The 18,661-nt window shown below is 62.2% G+C and overlaps 3 protein-coding genes and 1 long non-coding RNA gene across 7 annotated transcripts in view; 3 read left to right on the forward strand and 1 right to left on the reverse strand.

Annotated features, from left to right (window-relative positions):
- Positions 1-2,686, forward strand: part of CCNF (cyclin F) — a 29,506-nt gene extending 26,820 nt beyond the window's left edge. For both annotated transcript variants that reach the window (XM_063796476.1, XM_510746.9), the window contains one exon: positions 382-2,686. In XM_063796476.1, coding sequence (XP_063652546.1) covers positions 382-857 — 476 coding nt within the window. In that variant the 3' untranslated portion in view covers positions 858-2,686. The remainder of the gene's footprint in view (positions 1-381) is intronic.
- Positions 681-3,828, reverse strand: LOC104002490 (uncharacterized). Its single transcript, XR_008539902.2, has 4 exons — positions 3,745-3,828; positions 3,544-3,667; positions 2,642-2,786; positions 681-803 (listed from the first exon to the last, which is right to left on the reverse strand). It is a non-coding gene; the product is annotated as an uncharacterized LOC104002490 (long non-coding RNA).
- On the forward strand, positions 3,687-8,820 carry TEDC2 (tubulin epsilon and delta complex 2). 3 transcript variants are annotated; one of them, XM_009430108.4, is made up of 10 exons: positions 3,687-4,023; positions 4,136-4,340; positions 4,477-4,547; positions 4,670-5,078; positions 5,587-5,640; positions 5,989-6,079; positions 6,255-6,366; positions 6,471-6,572; positions 7,895-8,085; positions 8,378-8,820. In XM_009430108.4, exons 1-10 carry the CDS (start codon positions 3,687-3,689, stop codon positions 8,522-8,524), a joined length of 1,719 nt encoding a protein of 572 aa, XP_009428383.2. In that variant the 3' UTR covers positions 8,525-8,820. The 3 variants fall into 3 exon arrangements, with proteins under 3 accessions (XP_009428383.2, XP_063652550.1, XP_001163226.3); XM_001163226.6 differs by having other exon boundaries at positions 3,943-4,023; positions 4,136-4,234; XM_063796480.1 differs by lacking the exons at positions 5,989-6,079; positions 6,255-6,366; positions 6,471-6,572; positions 7,895-8,085; positions 8,378-8,820 and adding an exon at positions 5,812-5,982.
- A 4,424-nt stretch (positions 8,821-13,244) lies between these two features.
- NTN3 (netrin 3) lies at positions 13,245-18,430 on the forward strand. Its single transcript, XM_003314927.6, has 6 exons — positions 13,245-16,952; positions 17,024-17,212; positions 17,309-17,458; positions 17,592-17,642; positions 17,753-17,827; positions 18,080-18,430. The coding sequence occupies exons 1-6, from the start codon at positions 16,025-16,027 to the stop codon at positions 18,427-18,429; spliced, it is 1,743 nt and encodes a 580-aa protein (XP_003314975.2). The 5' UTR covers positions 13,245-16,024; the 3' UTR covers position 18,430.
- Positions 18,431-18,661: the final 231 nt, after the last annotated feature.

Here is an 18,661-nt window from a genome sequence, read left to right on the forward strand (position 1 = left end):
GTGTGCCCACGTGGTATACGTGACACTCCTCACTGCCCTGCTGGGATCACTGCCCTGTGCAAACCCCAGGCAGACTGCGGGGTCCTTGCCAGAAGCCCAGTTAGTGTGAGTCTTGTCAGTTTCCCGGTTGCTTGCTTCTGCGTCCACTTGGCTTGAGCTAGATGGCCAACTTGTCATCTCCACATTTGTTGGAGTCATGGCGGGCAGCTGTCCAACTTGGAAGAGGCATGTCACCCACGCTTCTCACCACAGGAGGGTAACACAGGGGACCGTAGCAAGGTAGAAGATTCTTGACCTGGACTTCAGGGTCCTGACCTGGCAGGGGGTCTCCCCTGATGCTTGGGTGTGACATGACTTCCCTCCCCACCAACCTTCCTGCAGTGACAGCTCCCAGCGGCATCCTCGATGTCACCGTGGTCTACCTGAACCCAGAACAGCATTGCTGCCAGGAATCCAGTGATGAGGAGGCTTGCCCAGAGGACAAGGGACCCCAGGACCCACAGGCACTGGCGCTGGACACCCAGATCCCTGCAACCCCTGGACCCAAACCCCTGGTCCGCACCAGCCGGGAGCCAGGGAAGGATGTCACGACCTCAGGGTACTCCTCCGTCAGCACCGCAAGTCCCACAAGCTCCGTGGACGGTGGCTTGGGGGCCCTGCCCCGACCTACCTCAGTGCTGTCCCTGGACAGTGACTCGCACACACAGCCCTGCCACCATCAGGCCAGGAAGTCATGTTTACAGTGTCGTCCCCCAAGTCCCCCGGAGAGCAGTGTTCCCCAGCAACAGGTGAAGCGGATAAACCTATGCATACACAGTGAGGAGGAGGACATGAACCTGGGCCTTGTGAGGCTGTAAGTGTGTCAGCACATTTGCCGCAGTGGATGTGTACTGAGGGGGCTGGAGGCGAAGGGTGGGAGCATAGCATAGGAACGCTGCATAGACCATGGAGGCCTTTGCACAGATTGCAGAGAGGATGACTTGCGGCCACCAAGTTTCTCTCTCCGCGGGAGTCCCGTGCAAGCCATCAGAATGTTGAAATGAGGGTGAAGAGCTCAGATCTCTCTCTTTGGAAAGTTTAGCCTGGAAACAGTTGGCCGCACTGCGTGGAGGGCACCTCTCTGTCCCTTCCGTGTCTCACTGTCTCTGGAAGCTTCAGCCCATGTGTGTCCTGGTGTTCCCAGCCCCACCAGAGCCCCGTGCCGGGAGCTGACAGCTTTCACGCTCAAGTCACGTGTGACCTGGGTAGTCAGACACCACTCGAGCCCCTGCCCACATCTGCTGGTTTGCGGCTTCAGTGGGGAGCTGACAGCTGTGAGCACACCACTGTCCCCTCATCCACCTCAGCCTGCATGGGGCACCCACTTCCTTCTGGGTGGGGCTTCCATGGTAAGGGGGCCTGCGTCCCTGCACACTGCGTGGACTGCCTTGGCCACAGGCCCACTCCCTACAACACGTGACTCGTTTTAGAGCTCTGTCCCAGAGGCGTTCGTATGTGACCCACAGATGGCGTCAATGTGAACACCTCTCTTTGTGCTGAATTTCTGGGCCATTCTTTTCCTGTCTTATTTCTAAATTTCCTTCTTCCAAGATGAAAACAAAAGAAAAACTTAAAACAGAAGGTATTAAAAAAACAAGAGATTCCCACCATTATTTAGGTTCACCTGCAAAACAAAAATCTTACTCCAGCCCCTCAATGCCATCCTGACACACTTTATGCAAAAAGAATTTTCCCAGATAGGCTAGCCAGAAAAAACTTGAAGTCCTCTGTAACATCTGAGGTGACCAAGAGGCAGAAGAGCATAGCAGTTGGGGGCCGTGTCCTGGCTGATCCCAACTGCAGCTCTGCTGTGGGGGCCCGTGGGAGGGAGGCAGACCCCTGGGCTTTCCTGCTGGCCACGGAGACTCTGCTCCTGCATGGAAAGGGAGCCTGGGAGCCAGCAGCCCACTCCTGGGGAGCCTGCCTGGGGCCATGTAACCATGGCCTCTCCCTGGGAACGGGCTGACCACAACACACCCTGCTGCCATCCACTTCTGTTTACTCTGCAAATGTAAGAAAGAACCACTTGGCCAGAAGTGTCCCCCAGATGCTTTTTTTTTTTTGGAGACAGTTTTGGTCTTGTCTCCCCGGCTGGAGTGCAGTGGCATGATCTCAACTCTCAACTCACTGTAACCTCCGCCTCCCAGATACTCCTGCCTCAGCCTCCTGGGTAGCTGGGATTACAAGCACCCAACCACGCCCAGCTAATTTTTGTATTTTCGGTAGAGACAGGATTTCACCATGTTGGCCAGACTAGTCTCGAACTCATGACCTCAGGTGATCCGCCCACTTCGGTCTCCCAAAGTGCTGGGATTACAGGCATGAGCCACGGCGCCTGGCCCCCAAATGCGCTTGAACCAGAAACCCAGGGCTGGGAGATGCTCACTGAGCTGCTGCTTTTATGTGTGCTGGTGCTGTGTGTATTCATGTCCGCGGCAGCTGTCTTTTTGCTACTATAAGGGAATTCTGGCCACCCTGGGTGGGGCGTGGTCGGGGTGAGAACCCAAGCGTTGGAACTGTAGACCCGTCCTGTCGACTGTGTGCCCCTGGGCATGTGTGAGCCTCAGTTTCCTCATCTGTAAGAGGGGGCGATGATACCTACCTCACAGGGGTGTTGTGAGGATTAAATGTGAGGAGGATAGTGGCAGATGAGTGATGGACGTCCTTCACTGCCTTGGCCCCTTGTCCAGGGGCTCTTAATCCCAACTCTGCATGGAGTCAGTTCTCTGCTTTCTCCCAGCTTGCACCTGAAAGAGGAAACCACTCCAGGGGGACCTGGCCCCGCCTGCCTGTGGTGGGTGGGTTCCTGCATCACCCACCTGCTGACTGAGCATTTCCCTGCCTCCTCCTTCACAGAGAATCTCCAGGGAGGCAGGGCCACCGTCACCCTCCCCCACCGCTGATGGAGGGGCCCACCCGGAGCGCTGGGCCAGAGCTGCCTGGGTCCCAACCTCCCTGACAACTCCCTTTGTGCCCTCCTTCCCCTCTGCGATGGCACCTTCCCATTAACGACTATGGAATGGACTCACCTGTCCCATCTTTAAACAGCAACCCCAGGCTCTGTTTTTCTTTCAGCTACCGCCTGGGATTTCTTGGCCCCTAATTGTTTATTCTTGTTAACACCAACTACATGGGGCCCTGCTGCCCTCCTCACTTCCTCCTTCAGGTGTCCCCCGCATCACCGAAGGCCCTGTACCCCCGCCCCCTCTGCTGTGCTGTGTACACCGCCGAGGCCTCAGCAGCACTTGGCCTGTGACCCACTCCCTCCCCTGACAGCCTCCTGTTGCCTCTGTGACACTGTCCTACTGCTCCTCCACCTCCCTGGCCATTGCGTGGGCCCCGTGACCTGTCCCTACCCGTCCCCTGCCCCACCAAGGGCCACCTCGCCTGGCCCACTGCTCCAAGGTCAGCTTCCTCCCCTCTGCCCAGTGCTATCACGTCACATGTCCAAAAGTGAACACCTTCTCCTCCTTCATCCCCGCTCCTGACATGCGGAATCCTCACCTCCAGCAACCCCGTCCTGTCCCTGTGCTCGGTGGCCCAGGCGTCAGCAAGAAGGCTGGTCCCTGCGTTAAGAGCACTTTCAATAAGGACAGATGGAGCCTCTCGTATAACCTTCACCGGCCCCCTGCAAGAGAAGCGCGATAATGGCGCCCCCATCTACCCAGTTACCCAAACCAAAATCCCGGCGTCGCCCGCAGTCACCTCCCTGGCGGCCTCGGGGGCCCAGCTCCGAGCCGGAGTCCCCGTCAGACCTAGGAGGCAGGAGTGGGCGGGGCTTGAGGCTTGCCCGCAAGGAGGGAGAGAAAGCTTCGGGGGCGGCCCCTGAGCCCTGGTTCAGGATTGGGCAGCCCGGCCGGGAAGGGGCGGCCTTCCCTCCCGGAAGGGGCGGCCTTCCCTCCCGGAAGGGGCGTGGCTCTTCAGAGGCGGCAAATTGCAAGGAGACGCCGCCGCCTTCATGCTGCCGGCGGACTGCTCGCGCCGGTGAGGCCTGCGCGGCAGGAGGGGGCGGGAGGATGCGGGCGGGCCGGTAGCCAGGCGCGGGGCCCGAGGCCCGACGCTGGCCGAGGTGCTGAGCCGCCGGTGCGTCCCCCAGGCTGGTGGCCGAGCTGCAGGGAGCCCTGGACGCCTGCGCACAGCGACAATTGCAATTGGAGCAGAGCCTGCGCGTTTGCCGTCGGCTGCTGCATGCCTGGTACGCGGACCCCGGGACCCACTGGCCAGACCTCCCTCGGGCCCTCAGAGTCCCGCCCCGAGCGCCCAGGGCTGGGAGACCGGGCGCAGCCGCCCACTTCGGAGCTGTAGGTTGTCAGTGCCACCCTCCTTACCCTGCAGGCTCTGAGCTGGGGGCCTGCCGCGGGGCCCGGCGGCCCCCTCGGGTCTGTTTGGGCTGGGCCCTGCCTCCTGGCCGTGCGACGGCTGCCCATGTCTTTGCAGGGAACCAACTGGGACCCGGGCTTTGAAGCCACCTCCAGGGCCAGAAACTAATGAAGAGGACCCCCTTCCAGGTAAACCTCCACCACCCACCTTCTCCAGGTGCTGCTCTGGCCTGTCTGCTGGCTTGCAGTTGTGAGGAACCCTCCTGGGGGACAGTGGGGAGAGATCCCTGCATAATTCTTGGCTTTCACAGCATGCACACCTAGTCCACAAGACCTCAAAGAGTTGGAGTTTCTGACCCAGGCACTGGAGAAGGCTGTACGAGTTCGAAGAGGCATCACTAAGGCTGGAGAAAGAGACAAGGCCCCCAGCCTGAAATCTAGGCCCATTGTCACCTCTTCTGGCACGACAGTCTCCGCCCCACCCCATTCCCCAGGCCAAGCTGGTGGCCATGCTTCAGACAGGAGACCCACCAAGGGCCTCTGCCAGACCACGGTGCCTGCCAAGGGCCACCCTGAGCGCCGGCTGCTGTCAGTGGGGGATAGGACCCGTGTTGGGATGGGAGCCCGAACCCCCAGGCCTGGGGCGGGCCTCAGGGACCAGCAAATGGCCCCATCCGCTGCTCCTCAGGCCCCAGAAGCCTTCACACTCAAGGAGAAGGGGTAGGTTTCCCGGACCCTCACTGGAGGGACTTCTGTCTCTGCCTCCTCAGACCCTGGCTAGCAAGGAGCCTGGGATTTGGGGTGACAGGGAAGGCAGGGCATCGAGCCCTGTGGCGTACCCCTGAGGCTCATGCTCAGAAGCTGGCAGAATGAAGCAGCTGTGTGGTGGTGTCCAGGTTGGCACCATCAGGTCAGGGAAGTACTGGAGCCTGTCCTCCTCTCTTCTCTGTGGCTGTCCCCTTATTTGCCCAGGCCAGAGGCTCCAGATGGGCTCTGGAGGGCGTGTGCTCTGCTCACAGGGCCCCCTCTTCTCTCTAACGGGGCAGCACTGGACGATGCTTCTCCCATGGCCACTCTGGAAGCCCTATCCAAGGGGGCTCATCCTTGGTGGGGTCGGGTGTGGGAGAGGGGCAAGAAGCCTCATCCCTGATTGGGCTCTGAGCAGGAAGTGGGACTTGTAGACCCCAGAGCAAGGCGATGCTCCTCTGAACACGGGCTTCTCCGACAGGCACCTGCTGCGGCTGCCTGCGGCATTCAGGAAAGCAGCTTCCCAGAACTCGAGGTGAGGCTGAGGTCTTTGGCTGGACGGGGGTAGGGGAGAACCGGGAGGCATCACCAGCTCGGGGACGGGTTCGAGATACTTTCCAGTGGGTCTCTTTGTCCTCTTTGCTGAGTGGGATCACTGTCGATGTTAAAAATCTGCCAGCCGGTCAGCTTTGTCCCCTTGTCCTAGTCAGTGTCCTCTTGGTTCCCTGCGGCCTCTGGAGGCCCCTCCTGGCATTCAGCAGAGTCAGACGCCCAGCCTGTGGTCCCCACCCTGGCCCTTGCCTACCTCCCAAGGCCCAGCTTACTGGCTGGAATAACCGTGTCCCTCTGTGGTTCCTGTGTGCACCCCACGTGTGCACCCCAGCCTGTGGGCCCAGCTCAGTTCCACACAGACCAGTGATTCCACGGATGCCGCCGCTGCCAAAACCCAGTTCCTCCAGAACATGCAGACAGCTGTATCCTTGCTGGGCTTGTGGGAGCCCTGGGGGCCTCTGGCTCTGAACCTGGCAGGTTTGCAGAGCAGCCCCAGGAGGGGCTGGCGTGGGATGGCCAGGGCCACTCCCCAGGCCCCGTTCTTGGTGGGAGCAGAGGGGCTTTGGCTGCAGGGAAGTTTTCCTGACCCATATCCAGTCAGGCGGACCCCAGCCCAGGCTCAGTGCTGTGGAGGTGGAGGCGGAGGCGGGGCGCCTGCGGAAGGCCTGCTCACTGCTGAGACTGCGCATGAGGGAGGAGCTCTCGGCAGGTCAGTGGGTCCTGGGTCTGTATCAGGAGGAGCGTGGAGGGCCAGTGCAGGGAGGGTTTCCAGACTGCCATGGACCCCACCTGCTCTCCCTGACTCTTCTGCAGCCCCCATGGACTGGATGCAGGAGTACCGCTGCCTGCTCACGCTGGAGGGGCTGCAGGCCATGGTGGGCCAGTGTCTGCACAGGCTGCAGGAACTGCGTGCAGGTGAGACCCCGCCCCCACCCTGCCACCTGCACTGAGGTCTGGGCCAGGGCCAGGGTGCTTTAGCCAGCCTTGTCTGCGCCTCAGGGAAGGGTGAGCAGCCCAGGGACCAGATGCAAGTTGGTGGGCCCCTCCACCCCTCCCACGCCACTCCCCAGTGTGCTGGGTCCTCACCAGTTGTCCTATGGGAGCAGTCAGCCTTCCTCTCCTCCTCAAGGCAGCTCTCCCACCTCGCTGCTCCCCGCACACAGAACCTCATTGCTCTGAGCAGTTGCTTATTCACCCAGTTGTTGAAAAACTAGCATGTGAGGGCCGGGCGTGGTGGCTCACGCCTGTAATCCCAGCACTTTGGGAGGCCAAGGCGGGTGGATCTCTAGGTCAGGAGATCAAGACCATCCTGGCTAACACGGTGAAACCCTGTCTCTACTAAAAATACAAAAAAGTAGCCAGGCATGGTGGCAGGCGCCTGTAGTCCCAGCTACTTGGGAGGCTGAGGCAGGAGAATGGCGTGAACCCAGGAGGAGGAGCTTGCAGTGAGCTGAGATTGCGCCACTGCACTCCAGCCTGGGCGACAGAGTGAGATGCCGTCTCAGAAAAAGAAAAAGTAGCGTGTGAGGCCGGGCACAGTGGCTCACGCCTGTAATCCCAGCACTTTGGGAGGCCAAGGCAGGCGGATCATTTGAGGTCAGGAGTTCAAGACCAGCCTGGCCGACACGACGAAAGCCCATCTCTACTAAAAATACAAAAATTAGCTGGGTATGATGGCACACACCTGTAATCCCAGCTACTTGGGAGGCTGAGGCACAAGAATTGCTTGAATCCAGAAGTCAGAGATTGCAGTGAGCTGAGATTGCACCACTGCACTCCAGCCTGGGTGACAGAGCGAGACTCCGTCTCCAAAAAAAAAAAAAAAGAGAAAGTAGCTCGTGACATAGCTCGTGACAATCAGCTCCTGGGAGGTGACTGGCCTGGTATTGCATGAGGTGGTTATTTATAGAACTTGTTTCCTCCTTTGTATTTTCTAATTGCTTGAAGTTTTAAGAGTGAAGATACATCATTTGTCAAAAGGAAAGACAATCTCATAAAAGTCGTGCATAAACACAGTAAAGAAATTAGGCAGGCAGAGGGCCACCCCACAGAGGACTCCCTGCCAGCAAGTCCAGGCCCAAGACACACCATCTTGCATGGGACTGTCCTGAAAGCCCGCCCACCTTTCTCCTAAAGGCAGGGCAGGTGGTGCAGATGTGGGAGAGCCAGGCACACAGGAAAAGCGGGGCCCTGGGTTCGGCTGCTACCCCAAAGGCCACATTCTCCTGTGCACACAGCGGTGGCGGAACAGCCACCAAGACCGTGTCCTGTGGGGAGGCCCCCCGGAGCCTCGCCGTCCTGTGGGGGTAGAGCGGAGCCTGCATGGAGCCCCCAGCTGCTTGTCTACTCCAGCACCCAGGAGCTGCAGACCCTGGCGGCCCTCAAGCTGCGAGTGGCTGTGCTGGACCAGCAGATCCACTTGGAAAAGGTGCTTCTGGAAGAGGAGGTGGGGGTGCAACAGAGGTCCGCAGCCTTGAGGACCCGAGGGTAGGGGCTTGACTGCTCCACCCCCCAGGACCCAGGAGGATGGGGGCAAGCCTGGGGTCTGTGTGTGTGGGTTGGGAAGTGCATGGGTCAGACTGGGCTGGGACGGCAGGAGGGAGCCTGGAGCCTCAGAAGGAGGGAGGAGGGCTGAAGCATGGGGGCCTCGAAGCCTGTCCCAGGATTGCCCCCCGCCTAGGTGCCCCTGAGACCTTGGCCCTGCCCTGCCCTGCCCCCAGGTCCTGATGGCTGAACTCCTCCCCCTGGTAAGCGCTGCACAGCCGCAGGGGCCGCCCTGGCTGGCCCTGTGCCGGGCTGTGCACAGCCTGCTCTGCGAGGGAGGAGCACGTGTCCTTACCATCCTGCGGGACGAACCTGCAGTCTGAGCCTTTCCCATGCTGCCCTTGGCCCTGTTCAGATGGGGATTGGGGGTGTCTTCCCTGGCACTGTGCTTGGGGACCCAGAGATGCCTGTGCTTCCCTGGGAAACCTGGTGAACTGGACCAGGTGGCCTCACTGGCTCTTCTCAGGACAACTAAGCCTGCTGGTCAGGGCTGGCTTTCAGCCTTCCTAAGGCTCCTGGACTCCAGAGGCCAGCGGGGAGCCTTTCCTGGCTCCCTCTGTTTTCTCTCACTGTAGACCAAAGAGCCGCTTGTGTGATATTAAAGCCACTTTAGAAAGCATTTGTGTTTATTTATGTTTTTGAGACAGTCTCACTCTGTCGCCTAGGCTAGAGTGCAGTGGCGTGATCTCAGCTCACTGCAACCTCCGCTTCTGGGTTCAGGCAATTCTCCTGCCTCAGCCTCCCGAGTAGCTGGGACGACAGGCTTCGGCCACCACACCTGGCTATTTTTTTTTTTTTTTTTTTTTTTTTTTTTTTTTTTTTTAGTAAAGATGGGGTTTCACCATGTTGGCCAGGCTGGTCTCAAACTTTCGACCTCAGGTGATCCTCCCACCTCACCCTCCCAACGTGCTGGGATTATAGGTGTGAGCCACCGTGCCTGGCTGAAAGCATATGTATTTAAATCATGCCAAGGTGGGACTTGGTGAGCCCTTGTTGTTTCTTTATGATTTTATCAAGTTATATCACTGGTTGATACATGTCATGCTGAAAAAGACTATATCAAGTGTATTTATCAAGATTATAAGTGGGCCGGGTGTGGTGGCTCACGCCTGTAATCCCAGCACTTGGGGAGGCTGAAGTGGGAGAATTGCTTGAGGCCAGGAGTTTGAGACCAGTTTGAACAACAGTGAGACCCCATCTCTACATAAAATTTAAAAATGAGCCGGGCATGGCGTGTCTGCCTGTAATCCCAGCTACTTGGGAGGCTAAGGCGGGGTCTTTGGCCTAGGCTTGAGCCTAGGACTTTGAGCCTGCAGTGAGCCATGATTGCACCACTGTGCTCCAACCTGGGCGACAGAGCGAGACTCTGTCTCGATATCCCTTCTGTATAAAGGATGGGACAAGGCCACTCAAGGCAGGCCCAGCATTGCTGAAAGCCCTGCCCCCTGTAGGCTGTACGCATTCATCGGAGGACACGAAAACCACAAGGCCATATTGGAGAACGGGCCGGCCACTGTCTCTGCCACAGCCACACGGCTCTGCTTCCCACTGTCTCCTGGTGCCCATGCCCAGCTCCCCCTCCTGGCGCTGGTGCTGGGGCAGGTGTGGGGTCACCGGTTCACACTGAGCCTCCACCAGGAAGGGCCTTTTACCTCTTCACCCTTTAGCCACTCCACTCTCACCTCCTCCAAGCCTCCTTCCCTTCCCCAGGAAGGCAGGAAAGAGCAGGGGTCAGGGTTGGGCCCTCTGCAGCCACAGAGGTGTTTGCAACATGACTTGTTTCTTGCCCTGGGACTGGGCAAGATTCTCAAGGAGTCAGCCCCAGTTGACCAGGTTTGTCCCCACTGTCATGCTGGGTGATGGTGGTGATGACCTCAGGGGCCGGCATAGAGATTACTTGATGTGGCATCTAAAGTGCTGGCCACAGGCTGGGCGTGGTGGCTCACACCTGTAATCCCAGCACTTTGGGAGGATGAGGCAGGCAGATCACCTGAGGTCAGGAGTTCATGACCAGCCTGGCCAACATGTTGAAACCCTGTCTCCATTCAAAATATAAAAACTAAAGGCCAGGCACGGGTGCTTATGCCTGTAATCCCGGCACTTTGGGAGGCCAAGGCGGACGGATCATGAGGTCAGGAGATTGAGACCATCCTGGCTAACACGGTGAAACCCCGTCTCTACTAAAAATACAAAAAATTTAGCCCAGTGTGGTGGCATGCATCTGTGGTCCCAGCTACCTGGGAGGCTGAGGCAGGAGAATCGCTTGAACCCAGGAGGCAGAGGTTGCAGTGAGCGGAGATGGTGCCACTGCACTCCAGCCTGGGCAACAGAGTGAGACTCCGTCTCAAAGAAAACAAAAAAAAGTTAGCCGGCGTGGTGTGTGCCTGCAGTCCCAGCTACTCAGGAGGCCGACGCAGGAGAATCACTTGAACCTGGGAAGCAGAGGTTGCAGTGAGCCAAGATTGTGCCACTGTACTCCAGCCTGGGCGACAGAGCGAGACTCTGTGTCAAAAAAAAAAAAAAAAAAAAGGCAGGCACGGTGGCTCATGACTGTAATCCCAGCACTTTGGAAGGCCAAGGCAGGCGGATCACAAGGTCAGGAGATCAAGACCAGCCTGACCAACATGGTGAAACCTCGTCTCTACTAAAACTACAAAAAATTAGCCAGGCTTGGTAGTGCGCATCTGTCATCCCAGTTACTTGGGAGGCTGAGGCAGGAGAATCGCTTGAGCCCAGGAGGTGGAGGTTGCAGTGAGCCGAGATCACACCACTGCACTCCAGCCTGGGTGACAGAGCAAGACTCCGTCTCAAAAAAAAAAACCCTGCTGGCCACAGAGGCCATGGTGTTGGCCATGGCCAGTGCTCGTAGTGTTCTTTAAACGAACCTGCACTGAGGGCCCGAGGCATCCCAGACATTTTGGGAGCTGGGGCCAGGTGCTCTGTGTGGACAGTGCCGGAGCTCCACCAAGCGCTGCTCTGGGCAGGGACCTGCGACAGGGAGATGACCAGCCTCTTCACCAAGGTGCCCCCCCTGGACAGGGCAGCAGGACAGGAGGTGGATGACACCTGGAGAAAGCCGGGTCTTCTGAGAACCAGATGAAGCGTCGCAGGTAGGTCGTGCTTGTAAAGGGCCTTATAGTCCAGCGGGCCAGAAACACGCTCGGACCCAGAGTCCCGAGTTGAGGGCTGCTGGGGACCAGATGACAGAGACCAAGACAGGAAACCAAAAACCATGGTCCTCGTTGCATTGAGGGGGCACCTCCAGGGACAGGGCAGCTCCACCCCCTGCCACCGCAGCCTGGCAGCAGCCCCAGGGTCGCACCCCTTGTGCAGATCAGCCAGCCTCGCCCCTCCCGGCAACCCCATTGCTGCCTCCAGGCTTATGCCCAGGTGCCTCTATCTGCGGAGCCACTGACTCATTTGAAACCCCCAACCACGCTGCGACAGTACACCCCCGTGGCTTTCCAGAGCAGGTGGTCTCTACCTGACGTTATTTCACTGGCTGACTTGGCTCATGGCTCATCCCCCATGCCTACTGGATGTTTGCCTCAGGAGGACAGGGGTGCTATCCCCCCTACCCCGGCCAGGCCCTGATGGGAGCCAGACGTGCACTGACTCAATGATCCACCAATCCCGGGGGCCAACCCAGAGGACAGTGGTGTCCTGGAGCAGGGAGGCGGCCTAGGTAGCTTTGTGGGGGTCCTGAGGAGGCCCCAGCACAGGAGTCCAGGGCGGGAAAGACAAGCCGCCTCCTCGGACTAACGCCCGCCCACCCCGATTCCCCGCCAAAACCCAGAGGTAGCGGCTGACTCCTCGGGCTCCCGGCTGGCGTCACCGCCTCTGGAGCCAATGGGCTCTGACGTGGCGAGCCTGGAACGCCACTGGGACTGCGGCGGGCGTCCACACCACCCACCGAGCGCGGCCACCGCGTTGGCGGCATGAGCGCGCTGGAGCCTCCCCCAGCGGCGCCCGCCTCGCCCCCCGGGCCGGGTCTGGCGCACCCGGAACCCCCCGGGGCCCTGCGCGCCCTGCTCTTGGCCACCGGCGGCGCTGGGGGCTCGTGGCCTCGCTGCATTCTGCCGTTCGGTGCCGTGGCCGTGCTGGCTGGTGCGGCTGCCACGGCCATCACCTTCTCGCTGCGGGGACCCCGCCTGGACCTGGCCCAGGGCTCGTCGCTGGCCGCGCTCAGTGCGGGCCTGGGGCTTCTGACCGCCGCCTTCCTGTGCTGGCGCGCTCGGCGGAGGCGAAGGGCCGGGCGCAGGGAGCCGGGGGCGCCCTGAGCCGCGGGCGAGACCCCCTCCCATCGAGGTCACCGCGAGCCGGCCGCCCCGCCCTCCAACGTCGCCCCGGCCGGGCGGGCGCAGTGCCAAGCGCGGTCGCAGAGGCCGCCCCCCACACCCCATCCCCAAATCGTTTCTTCTGGAACCCTTTGCGCAGAGAAGGCCACCGGCCGTTTCCCTCCCTCCCTCTCTGCTTTCCCTCTCTTCCCTCCTCCGTCCAACGTCGCATTTCAGCTTTTGACTTGGCGCGCAGAGCTGGCGCGACCGCAGAGCGGCCTGGCTGGGCAGCGGTGTGCGAGGCTGGGGGATCGACCCGGCGCGAGGGTGCTGGGTGCAGGGCAGCGCGACGCGGGCTCGGCCACACCACCCGCCGTTGGGAGCCGGCGCTGTGTCTGCTCCTGGGCTGTCTGCCTTCGGAGCTCGGTTGGAAACCCCCCGAGGCATAATAGGCGCTCGATAAATGTGCAATAGGTGAACATGTGGTGGCTTGCAGGCGTCTGGGGGGAGACAGCAGGTTCTGGGCTGGGCAGGGAATTATTGGATCAACGGGCATCTTACAGGAAAGACTCTCAGCTCCCTGCCGCCTAGGACTGTCCAGCCCATCTATGCCCTCTCCCCAGCCTGTGCCCCAAAGCTGGAGCTGCCACTCTAGGGGTGAGGGGTGGGGTGGGGAGGGGGAGGCGAAGCACTGCGGCCTGAGTTGCAGGTGGGGGGAGGGGAGGCGGAGCTTCTTTGTTGCAGAAGGTGCCAGGAGGGGGCAGGGCCAGTGGAGAGGTGGGAGGTGGGAGAGGCCCCAGCCAGGGGCTGGGACAGGTGGCTGGGTCCCTGGGGAGCAATAAGTCCCGCTTGGGCGCTGTGGGGAGGCCCTTCCTAACTCCCAAACACCATCTGTGAGGGCTGGGGGTGGGGGCAGAGTAGCGTGTGCAGAGGACTGTTCCTGGGGAGAGGCCCTGTGACCAGCGGCCTCCTCCCTGGGGAGCTGGTGGTACAATGGCCCTCTGGGCCCACGGCCTCCCGCCGCTGCTGCTGACCCAGATGAACAATTGGGGCAGGGCTGAGCCCCAGGCACCTACTTTCCCCCACCCCAGAAGCCACCAGACGTTCTGCAGACCCCAGTCCTGGCTCACAGGGAAGCTGAGCTGGAGACAAAGCCAGCCCCTCTGATGAGGGTGGAAGAGGCTGCTGGCCACTGTCCCTCTTGCAGCCTGGCTGGCAGCCAGTCTGGCAGTGGCCCTGACGTCCAGAGACAGCTTGGGTTTCCCCAGAGGCTTGTCTCTGGCCAGTGGGACCCCTCTGTCAGGCCTGGGCTTTTCTCTCCACTGTCCCAGAATGATGATCTCAGCCCCCATAGTCCCCCCAGGGTTCCTCCCACCCTTAGGGTGGGGTGTCGGGGGGTGGGGGTTGGGAGCCAGAAGGACCTTGAAGAGGGTGGTTGGGACGTTTCAGGTTCTAAGCTTGACCCACAGAGCAGAGCGTGAGCCCCGTCAGGTTGAGGTCCCTCAACTTGTAAAGGACACAATTCCCATTTTCTTTATCAGGAAGCTGAGGGGCAGGGGCCCTGTGGCAGAGAGAGAGCCCCTTAGCCCTCTCTGTTCAGTCCTCCGGTGCCCCCATCTCTGTGCATCTGTGGCTGTCACATGCAGTTGTGTGGCAAGGAGAAGGTGCCCACCAGCCAGTGTCAGTTGCTCCAGGAGGCAAGCCAGGTGCCCTATCACCCTGTCTTCCCGTTCCTCCCCTCCATGGTCAGGCCCTCCTGCTCCCTCCTCTGGTCCTTCAGTTTCCCCTAGGAGGCTTCCGTGTCCTCCTGCCCCTCCTCTCCCAAACAGCGTGATGCGTCTGCCTCTCCATTCTCTTCCTCCTGGTCCTTGCTCATCTCTGGTTGTGTCCAGGGTAGCACCCACGTGGCCTCCGCCACCAGCTGCAGGCCTGGCCTCCCATCTGAAACGGGGCATTCAGGCCTCGATGCTGGCCCTGCAGGGAACTTGTTCCCTGCCCCTCCCTGGGATGCTTGGCCTCCTCTGTCAAGGACCTGAAAGTCGGAGGGGAGGAGGTTTCTCTGACCAGAGCTGTTCCTGGACCCTCTTTGGTGGTGTCGCTCCCAGGCACAGCTACCCCATCCCCAGCTAGTCCCCAGGCCACCCAGCTGGGCTTCTGCCTCAGTTTCCCTGCCCAAACGTGCTGTGACGTAGGGCAGTGGGCTCCGGGTTGCGACCAGCCCCTTCCCATGATTAAACCCTACTCCCTGCCCCTGCAGAGGGGTCCTCAACAGCTAACCAAGCCCCCGGACCCCAAGAAGCCACCCCATCCCACCCTCCAGCTTCCATGTCCTCCCTGCCAGCTGGGCCCATGGCAGAGGTGCAGCTAGAAACTTGCAGACCCAGGGAGCTTTGGGATCAGAATCTGGCCTGGTGCAGGGGATGCTGGCCTCATGTCTTAGCCCAGCTCAGGCCCATGGGGGTGCTCCCCTTCCTCAACATGGGCAGGAGACACTCCAATTTGTGCAGCTCTCGACTTGGGCCTGATACCACTTCAGACTCATCAAATCCAACAGCTTCAGAGCGCGTGCTGAGTAACAGGCATCTGGCAGGTGAGGAAACAGGAGCCCAAGACATGCAGCCAGAAATGGGGCAGTTGGATTCAAAATTAGACCTGACCGAATCCTGGGTTCCTTCTACTCGAGTAGATGCTGCTTTGGGGATGACCCTTCAACTGGTGGTTACTTGGCTTCCCTACCCGGGGAACATCCAGGGCCTCTGCTGTCAGACCCGGGGCCTTGCCTGCCTGATGGTCTTCAGGGAGGAGGCGACCCAGACCCCCGTCCAGCACGTGGCACAGCCCCAGGAGCAGTAAAGACCTGGCTGTGGGCCCAGGACCCTGCTGGGTGGTCCCCCACGGGCTGCGAAGGCTGAGCTGCCCCCCTCCAGACCCCTCCCGCCAGCGCATTCCTGGCTCCCCGGCCCCTCCCCTGGCTCCCGGGCCTCCCAGCCCCCTTCCCCGCTGGCCCAGCCCGCGTCTGAATCTGCTTCTGATTCCAACTCTGAGATGAGGCCCCCTCCCCTCCCTCCTTCCCGACCCGAGCAGCCCCGCCCCCGGCTGGGCCCGGGCTTGCGCCTGCTGCGCCCCCCACCCCCTCCTGGCACAGCTCGTCCGCCCTCGCTGCAGCCGGGAGGAGGCGGCGGCCCGTGCACCGCAGGCCCCGCCCGCCCACGGCCCTTCCCGGGAGGCCGGGAGACCTGCTCCGCCCGGCCCTCGGTGGGTGAGTGCGAGCGGCGGGTGGGGCCTCCGCGGGCGGAGGCACCGGGAGCGGGGGCGACGCCTGTCATCGCTCTAGGCCCAGCGGGAGGACGCGCCAACATCCCCGCTGCTGTGCTGGGCCCGGGGCGTGCCCGCCGCTGCTCCCACCTCTGGGCCGGGCTGGGGCCGCCCGGGGGCCCTGTTCCTCGGCATTGCGGGCCTGGTGGGCAGAGCCGCGGAGAGGGCTTCTTTTCCCCGAGGGCAGCGTCTTGGGGCCCGGCCACTGGCTGACCCGCAGCGGCTCCGGCCATGCCTGGCTGGCCCTGGGGGCTGCTGCTGACGGCAGGCACGCTCTTCGCCGCCCTGAGCCCTGGGCCGCCGGCGCCCGCCGACCCCTGCCACGATGAGGGGGGTGCGCCCCGCGGCTGCGTGCCAGGCCTGGTGAACGCCGCCCTGGGCCGCGAGGTGCTGGCTTCCAGCACGTGCGGGCGGCCGGCCACACGGGCCTGCGACGCCTCCGACCCGCGACGGGCACACCCCCCCGCCCTCCTTACTTCCCCAGGGGGCACGGCCAGCCCTCTGTGCTGGCGCTCGGAGTCGCTGCCTCGGGCACCCCTCAACGTGACTCTCACGGTGCCCCTGGGCAAGGCTTTTGAGCTGGTCTTCGTGAGCCTGCGCTTCTGCTCAGCTCCCCCAGCCTCCGTGGCCTTGCTCAAGTCTCAGGACCATGGCCGCAGCTGGGCCCCGTTGGGCTTCTTCTCCTCCCACTGTGACCTGGACTATGGCCGTCTGCCTGCCCCTGCCGATGGCCCAGCTGGCCCAGGGCCTGAGGCCCTGTGCTTCCCTGCACCCCTGGCCCAGCCTGATGGCAGCGGCCTTCTGGCCTTCAGCATGCAGGACAGCAGCCCCCCAGGCCTGGACCTGGACAGCAGCCCAGTGCTCCAAGACTGGGTGACCGCCACCGACGTCCGTGTAGTGCTCACAAGGCCTAGCACAGCGGGTGACCCCAGGGACATGGAGGCCATCGTCCCTTACTCCTACGCAGCCACCGACCTCCAGGTGGGCGGGCGCTGCAAGTGCAATGGACATGCCTCACGGTGCCTGCTGGACACACAGGGCCACCTGATCTGCGACTGTCGGCATGGCACCGAGGGCCCTGACTGCGGCCGCTGCAAGCCCTTCTACTGCGACAGGCCATGGCAGCGGGCCACTGCCCGGGAATCCCACGCCTGCCTCGGTGAGGCCTTGGAGGGTGGCCTGGGGACCTTGGACACAACCAGCCTGCCCCTGACCCATCCCTCCCTGCAGCTTGCTCCTGCAACGGTCATGCCCGCCGCTGCCGATTCAACATGGAGCTGTACCGACTGTCCGGCCGCCGCAGCGGGGGTGTCTGTCTCAACTGCCGGCACAACACTGCCGGCCGCCACTGCCACTACTGCCGGGAGGGCTTCTATCGAGACCCTGGCCGTGCCCTGAGTGACCGTCGGGCTTGCAGGGGTGAGCCCACCACCGGCCACCTGCAGGCCCTCACCCTCTGACTTCCCAGATCCCCAGACAGGCTTCTGACCAGGCCCTTCCCACCTCTGTCCTCAGCCTGCGACTGTCACCCGGTTGGTGCTGCTGGCAAGACCTGCAACCAGACCACAGGCCAGTGTCCCTGCAAGGATGGCGTCACTGGCCTCACCTGCAACCGCTGCGCGCCTGGCTTCCAGCAAAGCCGCTCCCCAGTGGCGCCTTGTGTTAGTGAGTGACCCTGCCCCACCTCAGCCACCAAGCCAAGGCCACCCCAGCTCCCTGCTGTTGTCCCGTCTATTCCCCGAGCCCTGCAGATCTCTCTGCCCCTCCATCGCAGGCCATTCTCCCTCCCTCTCTGCAGAGACCCCTATCCCTGGACCCACTGAGGACAGCAGCCCTGTGCAGCCCCAGGGTGAGTGGACACAGGACAGGGCCCCAGACTGGCATGACTTTGGGGGAGGGGGCTCTGGGAGGAGAGGGTGGGGAAAGGGAGTCTGTGCCAGCCTCCCACCTTCTACCCAGACTGTGACTCGCACTGCAAACCTGCCCGTGGCAGCTACCGCATCAGCCTAAAGAAGTTCTGCAAGAAGGACTATGGTAGGTGCCCTCAGGCCTCCCGCTGACCTTCCCACCTTCCTCCTCTCCCTACCTTCCCTCCTCCGCCAGCTTCCCCTTGGAACGCCTTGACCCTTGCTGGGCCCCAAGGCCCATCCTCATCCCTGAGGTCCTCCACAGGCAGCGACCCCGCCCCTTCAGCCCCCACTGTCCTCCTGGTGTCCTCCCCGTGCCTCCCCCTACCGCGGGCAGGCCGCCCCTTCCTGACCCCGCCCCCTCTCGCTCTCCCCGCAGCGGTGCAGGTGGCGGTGGGTGCGCACGGCGAGGCGCGCGGCGCGTGGACACGCTTCCCGGTGGCGGTGCTCGCCGTGTTCCGGAGCGGAGAGGAGCGCGCGCGGCGCGGGAGTAGCGCGCTGTGGGTGCCCGCCGGGGATGCGGCCTGCGGCTGCCCGCGCCTGCTCCCCGGCCGCCGCTACCTCCTGCTGGGGGGCGGGCCTGGAGCCGCGGCTGGGGGCGCGGGGGGCCGGGGGCCCGGGCTCATCGCCGCCCGCGGAAGCCTCGTGCTACCCTGGAGGGACGCGTGGACGCGGCGCCTGCGGAGGCTGCAGCGACGCGAACGGCGGGGGCGCTGCAGCGCCGCCTGAGCCCGCCGGCTGGGCAGGGCGGCCGCTGCTCCCACATCCAGGCGCACGTTCACCCTGTGCCTTCGCCTGCCAAGGAGTCCTTGCTCGCGTCGCGCGTGTCGCCACCTGGGCCGCCGCCCCGTCCCCGCCGGCAGCTCCCTCGATACCTCCCGTCTGGCCCTGGGGGGATGTGACCGGCGCAGGGACAGCCCGCCCCGCACAGAGGCGGGTGATATGGCACACCCAGAGGACC

Source organism: Pan troglodytes, chromosome 18 (assembly GCF_028858775.2).
Source record: "Pan troglodytes isolate AG18354 chromosome 18, NHGRI_mPanTro3-v2.0_pri, whole genome shotgun sequence".
Classification (NCBI taxonomy): domain Eukaryota; kingdom Metazoa; phylum Chordata; class Mammalia; order Primates; family Hominidae; genus Pan; species Pan troglodytes.